This window comes from Trichosurus vulpecula, chromosome 6 (assembly GCF_011100635.1).
Source record: "Trichosurus vulpecula isolate mTriVul1 chromosome 6, mTriVul1.pri, whole genome shotgun sequence".
Lineage (NCBI taxonomy): Eukaryota > Metazoa > Chordata > Mammalia > Diprotodontia > Phalangeridae > Trichosurus > Trichosurus vulpecula.
Window position 1 is genome coordinate 268,920,517 of NC_050578.1, and position 6,766 is coordinate 268,927,282.

The 6,766-nt window shown below is 36.4% G+C and overlaps 1 protein-coding gene across 1 annotated transcript; it reads left to right on the forward strand.

Moving 5' to 3' along the window:
• The first annotated feature begins 1,106 nt into the window (after positions 1–1,106).
• Positions 1,107–2,069, forward strand: LOC118855173 (olfactory receptor 5G3-like). Its single transcript, XM_036765264.1, has one exon. It carries the CDS (start codon positions 1,107–1,109, stop codon positions 2,067–2,069), a length of 963 nt encoding a protein of 320 aa, XP_036621159.1.
• The last annotated feature ends 4,697 nt before the right edge of the window (positions 2,070–6,766 follow it).

The window sequence follows — 6,766 nt, forward strand, 5'->3', positions numbered from 1 at the left end:
TAATGACAAAGCCACCTAGAGGCCAAAAGAGATTTCATTGGTATCCTGAGAGAATCGAACAGTAGAAGCTGTCCATTTCGGAAATTAAGGAGAAGTCAGCAATAGCATGAATTTGGCTGTGATCTTTGTCATTGCAGATTCATTAAAAAATAATTATTTATATCATTGTTTTATTATCTCATAACTTATACATAAATTATATGGATTATGATTTGGGCTTAAGTCGTGAAAATTGGGGTGTTCACACACATATTTAGACATACACATTTATGTACATATCCACACATATATTATCCCTGTGCCTATATATTATATGTATAAGAGAGAGAAGCAAAAGTTATTGAAAAGAGACTTATCTAGCCTATTTCAGAAATACTATTTAATAAACTGGGCTTACTTAAGTAGAATTCATTGATTAATGATACAGGCTTCAATTTTAATAATTAATGGGGAAATATCTGAACATACTCATAGATTGGCCTGCACCATGGGTCAAAAATGAATAAGGAAAGAGAGGTAGTTACACTGACAGAAGGCTGCTTTTCCACATAGGCTACAAATGACCACTAAAAAATAAGGAAGGAATATTGTATATTGCAAGGAAATTTCTTTTATTGTCTTAAGCTATTTAAAAAATTATCATCCTGATGCAAAAATGAGCATTGTATACATACAAAGGTAGAGATAAAAAGGAGGTTATTTATGAAACTGTGAATCTCTCTGCCATCCTGTTTTCTTAACGCACATACACCTTATGGTAAAAAAAACCAAATTATTATTTCATAACTGTCGAGTTCATCTGTGCTTCCACCTGAATTTCCTTCCATACTGCCCCATGCATTTTAAAAATAGTTCATTATTGTTCCTCTTTTTTCTTTTCTTATTTTTTTTGGGCATCAACAGTATTACTTCTCTCTCTTACTGTCCCCCATCAAAAACAGGAAAAAAATTCTTTATAAAGATGATTTCATGAGGGAGAAAGCACTAACAGATATTATTTGCAGGAAGCTATGAGTTCTAAGATTCTAACGGAGGAAATAGAACATTCTAGAAAATTTCACAACAAAAACAGTCTTTCTCTTTCTTTTATCAGATTGTAGCTGATAATGGAAGCTAGGAATCAAACCATGGTGACTGAATTTCTTTTTGTGGGATTTACAGAGTATCTCCAGCAACAGGTTCTCCTCTTTCTCATGTTTATGTTTGTCTATCTCATCACTGTCTTTGGGAACCTGGGCATGATCATTCTAATTTGGAAAGACTCCCAACTTCACACCCCCATGTACTTTTTTCTCAGTCACTTGTCCTTTGTGGATTTCTGTTCTTCTTCTACTATTGCCCCAAAGATGTTGGCTGACTTCTTTGTGGAGAAGAAAACCATCTCTTTTCTGGGCTGTGCAGCCCAGATGTGGTTCTTTGGACTCTTTTTGGTCAGTGAAAGTTTCCTTTTAACCGCAATGGCATATGATCGTTATGTGGCAATCTGCAACCCGTTACTCTATACACTTGTCATGTCCCAGAGTGTCTGTGTACAGCTTGTGATTGGGCCTTATGCCATGGGTCTTCTAAGCTGTATGACACACACAATCCTAATTTTCCACTTACCCTTCTGTGACCAGAATGTCATCAATCATTTCTTCTGCGATGTCTCACCCTTGCTCTCTCTTGCATGTGCTGACACTCACATTATTAAGTTGATCCTTTCCATCATAGCTGGAGCTGTGGGAGTCTTCAGTGGTCTGACCATTCTTATTTCCTACATCTACATCTTCATGGCCATTCTGAGGATCCGCTCTGCTAGTGGGAGGTCCAAGGCCTTCTCCACCTGCTCTTCACACCTGACTACTGTCAGCATTATGTATGGGACCCTCTTCTTCATCTATGTGAGGCCTAGTGCAAACTTCTCCCTGGACCTCAACAAGATATTGTCTGTATTCTATACAGCACTGACCCCCATGTTGAATCCACTTATCTATAGCCTGAGGAACAAGGAGGTGAAAAATGCATTTAGAAGGAACTTAGAAAGGAAAAAATTCCTTTGTGCAAATAAGAATGAGGTCCTTTTGTGACATTCTGTGGATGAAGATCCATTCTGTGACTGGGTAATGAAGGACCTTATTAAGTGGTGATTAGAATGGAGAAGGCATGCCTTGCATTGTCTCACCTGGAATCTCTGATTCTTGTGGGTATACACAAACACACACATATTGCCATATATATATATATATTTGTATATATATATATATGTATTTACATATACGTAGACATACACACTTGTATATATGTATATATTTGTGCGCACACACACATGCACACACACCCCTTTAAGTACCTTTGAGATTGTAGGTCATCCTTTCATCTCAGGTTCTGGAACCATCATTGAGAACAAAAATTAATGCAGAGAATAAGCCAATATTCCCTATCGCCAACAATATCAGCTGATAATCATTTGCCTCTGATGGTTAGATCAAACCAAGAGCCCAGTTTACCCCAGGTCGTCAGCTCATCTTCCTGGCCACCTGGTACAGCCTTCATCCTCAGAAGCAATCCCCAAATGATGCAGCCTTTCTACTGCTTCTATGGGTCCTCCAGAAATAGCCAAAGACCTAGAAAAACCTGTAGTTGCTACAAAGTTCCTCAGAAATATCAAATAGTTTAACACTAGAAACTTATATGATTTTATTAATGGAAATGACATAAAAGAAGTTGTATTGTCATCTATTTTGCTGTTTATGCTAAGGACTATGGGAGTTTTTTCCCTTTGATTTCAAATGAAACGTTCTGTATTTGTTGTGTCTCTTCCCACTCTGAAATTAGAATGTGAATTCTTTAGAAAGAAGACATATTTTATTTTTTTATTTGTATTCCCAGCTCCTTAGCAAGATATTTTGCACATTTGCTTAATAAATGTTTTTTTTTTCTCATTCAGAAAATAAAACATTAAAACGTTTGTATCCTGGGGTCCACCAACTTGTGTTTTTCTTTTAAAAATAGTTTTTTTGAGAACCATTTGAATATAATTGGTTTCTTTTGTTATTCTATGTATTTTATTTTATTGTTTTAATACCATTCTACAAAGGAGTCCATAGGTTTTTTCAGGCTGCCAAAAGTTCCACAAGGTTAAAAGAAGAGGAACCCTTGTTCTAAGAAGGGGACTTAATAATTTTCAGGTTGGTATTAGAACTGATATTGCTCATTTTTAACTCATTGAGAAAAAAAAGCCATCAGCCCCCACCCCAGCCTCTTTTTTATGAGTGAAAAAGTCAAGGCCTAGAAAACAGAAATTAAGTGACTTACTCAACAGTGTGTAGTCATGATTGAACCAGGATTGGGATTTTCCAGAAGGCAAACAGCATAATTGACTTGAGTCTATGTCAATGAATTTCATCTAAGAAGATAGACATGTTTATCTTAGAGAAGTAAAGACTTGGGGAGGCCATCATTTTTGTATTCCAATAATTAAATACTATCACGTGGAGAAGGTATCTGAACAGTTCCGTTTGCCAGAGCACAGAGTGATGAGCAACTGATGGATGTTGCAAAGGGGCAACCTTGGCCTTGGGGTCAAGAAAAACTCCCTAAAAATTAAACAGCCTCAAAGTATAATAGAATGCTTCTAGAAAGGAAAGCTCCCCCTCCTTGGTGGTCTTGAATGAGGTTTCTTCCAACTCATAGACACCGTGATCTTGTGATTCTGTTTAGGTGATCTTTTGATAATGTTCTATGGGGACGTCATTTTCTTTTTCTTTTTTCCTTTCTTTTCCTTCCTTCCTTCCCTCCTTCCTTCCTTCCTTCCTTCCTTCCTTCCTTCCTTCCTTCCTTCCTTCCTTCCTTTCTTCCTTCCTTCCTTCCTTCTTTCCTTCCATGGTATGGTGTAGTAGTTAATGTTTATGACCTTTAGTGGCTCTTTTGTGTCTTCTGCATTTTCTTCAGCATAAAATGACAATTGTCCCATATTCATTTTATATTCATTGTCTCCAATGTGACATCGGCAATGAGGAACATTTTGTGTATGTTTATAGAAAAGTTATATCTTAGTTATATTTGGAAATGGTCCTGGATTAAACTTTTGTGGGGTTATAGTGAGTCAAAGAGAAACTATAACTCTACCTGGGTATAACTTCAAGACTGAATAGAGTTTTTGTGAAATGGGGGTTGGGCCTTGGATTACACAAGTCTTCATCAAGCATATGTTCTAGCCCCTGTGAGAGGCACTAAGAATCTAAATACAACATGTCTTCAATACGCTGACATTCTACTGGGGGTTGGGAAGGTCAATGTGTAGTATCTAAGTAAATTCCAAATATATATTAAATAAAAACAAAGAAATCTGTGGGGCAGGAGGAGCCATGGAAAGTCATAACTACTAGCAGTGGGAGAACAATTGGAGATTGTACTTCAGTTGAATTTTTTTTAGAGTGAGAAATGTTCTACTTTTTAAAAAAAATTTCTCCTACATTTCTTTTTTATTAATTTTTAGTTTTAAACATTCATTTCCACAAGATCTTGAGTTCCAAATTTTCTCCCCTTCTTCCCCTCCCCCCACCCCAAGATGGTGTACATTCAGATTACCCCTTCCTGTTTGCCATCCCTTCTATCATCCCACCCTACCCCTTTTCCTCTTCCCCCCTTTTTCTTGTGGGGCAAGATAGATTTCTATATCCCATTGTCTGTATATCTTATTTTCCAGTTGCTTGTAAAAACAATTTTTATTCCTATAAATTTGGCTCAGTTCCCTGTATGTTTTAGATATGAGGCCTTTATCAGAGACACTGGTTGAAAAGATTTTCTCCCTATTTTCTGCTTCTCTCCTAGTCTTTGTTGTATTGTTTTTATTTATACAAAAACTTTTTGATTCAACATAATAAAAAATTATCCATTTTTCATTTTGTAACACTCTTTGTCTCTTGTTGAATCATGAATTCTTTCCTTTCCCATAAATCTGACATAAACTATTCCTAGCTCTCCGAAATTGCTTATAATATCAGTCTTCATTCCTAAATCGTGAACGCATTTTGACTTTATTTTGGTATACAGTGTAAGATATTCATCTAAGCTCAGTTTCTGCCATACTATTTTCCAATTTTCCCAGTAGTTTTTGTGAAATAGTGAATTCTTAACCCAACAGCTAGATTCTTTGGGTTTATCAAAAACTAGATTGCTATAGTCCTTGACTACTGCGTCTTGTGTACCTAACGTATTCCATTGATCCACTACTCTGTGTCTTAACTAGTACCAAGTAGTTTTGATGACTGCTACTTTATAATACAGTTTAATATTTGCTATGGCTAGGCCACCTTCCTTAACATTTCTTTTCACTAATTCTTTTGATATTCTGGACCTTTTGTTCTTCCAGATGAATTTTGTTTTTATTTTATCCAGTTCTGTAAAATAACAGGCAGTTTACCAAGGAAGAAATCAAAGATTTCTATAGTCATATGAAAAACTGCTCTACATCACTATTGATTGGAGAAATGCAAATCAAAATGACTCTTAGGTACCACATCTCTCCTGTCAGACTGGCCAACATGACAAAATAGAAAGATAATAAATGCTGGAGAGGATGTGGGGAAATTGGAACATTGTTACATTGTTGGTGGAGTTGTGAACTGATCCAGCCATTCTGGAGAGCAGTCTGGAACTATGCCCAAAGGGTTATAAAAATGTGCATACCCTTTGACCCAGAAATACCACTTCCAGGGCTATATCCCAAAGTAATCATACAAGTGTGAAAGGGACCCATATGTACAAACATATTTATAGCACCTCTTTTTGTGGTGCTAAAGAACTGAAAATCAAGGGCATATCCATAAAATGGGGAATGGCTAAACAAATTGTGGTAAATGAATGTAATGGAATATTATTGTGCTATAATAAATGAGGAGCAGACAGACTTCATTACAACCTGGAATGACTTATATGAATTGATGTTGAGTGATGGAAGTAGATCCTGGAGATCATTATACATGATTACAGACACAGTATCTGTAAGGACTAACTTTAATAGATTTGATTTCTCTCATCAATTCAAGGTTCAAAGCTCCAAAAGACTCATGATGGAAAAATCTATGCACCTCCAGAGAAAAAAATTGTGGAGTCTGAATGCAGATTGAGGCAAAGTATTTGCTCTCTTTTTTTCCTTTTTTGTTTTTGTTTACCCTTTCTCATGATTCATTCCTTACAACTGGACTATTACATAAATCAGTTCAGTGTGAAGGTATGTGTAGAACCTACGTTGTATTACATGCCAACTTGGGGAATAGGCGGGGGGAGGAGAAGGAGGGAGAGAAAATTTGGAAGCCTAAAACTTGCGAAACTAAGTGTTAGAAAATAAAAATAAAAAATAAGTTTATTACTAAAAAAATAAAATTAAAAAAACAATCTTTAACTTTTTTTTAAAACACTGAATTCCACATTCTCCCCCTTCTTCCCTCCCCACCCACTCTCATTGAGAAAGGAAGTAATTCAATATAGGTTATACATGTGTAGTTACACAAAACACTTCCATAACAGTCATGTTGTGAAAGACTATTTCCTTCCATCCTGCCCAGCACCCATTTATTATATTTTCTCCTTTGACCCTGTCCTTTTTCACAAGTGTTTCTTTGACTACCCTCTCCCCTGATTTGCCCTCCTTTCCATCATCCCCCCTTCTCCCCTACTTTCCTGTAAAGTAAGATACCCAGTTGAATGTGTATGATATTCCATCCTTAACACAAATCTGATGACAGTAAGGTTCACTTATTCCCTTTCACCTCCACCCTCT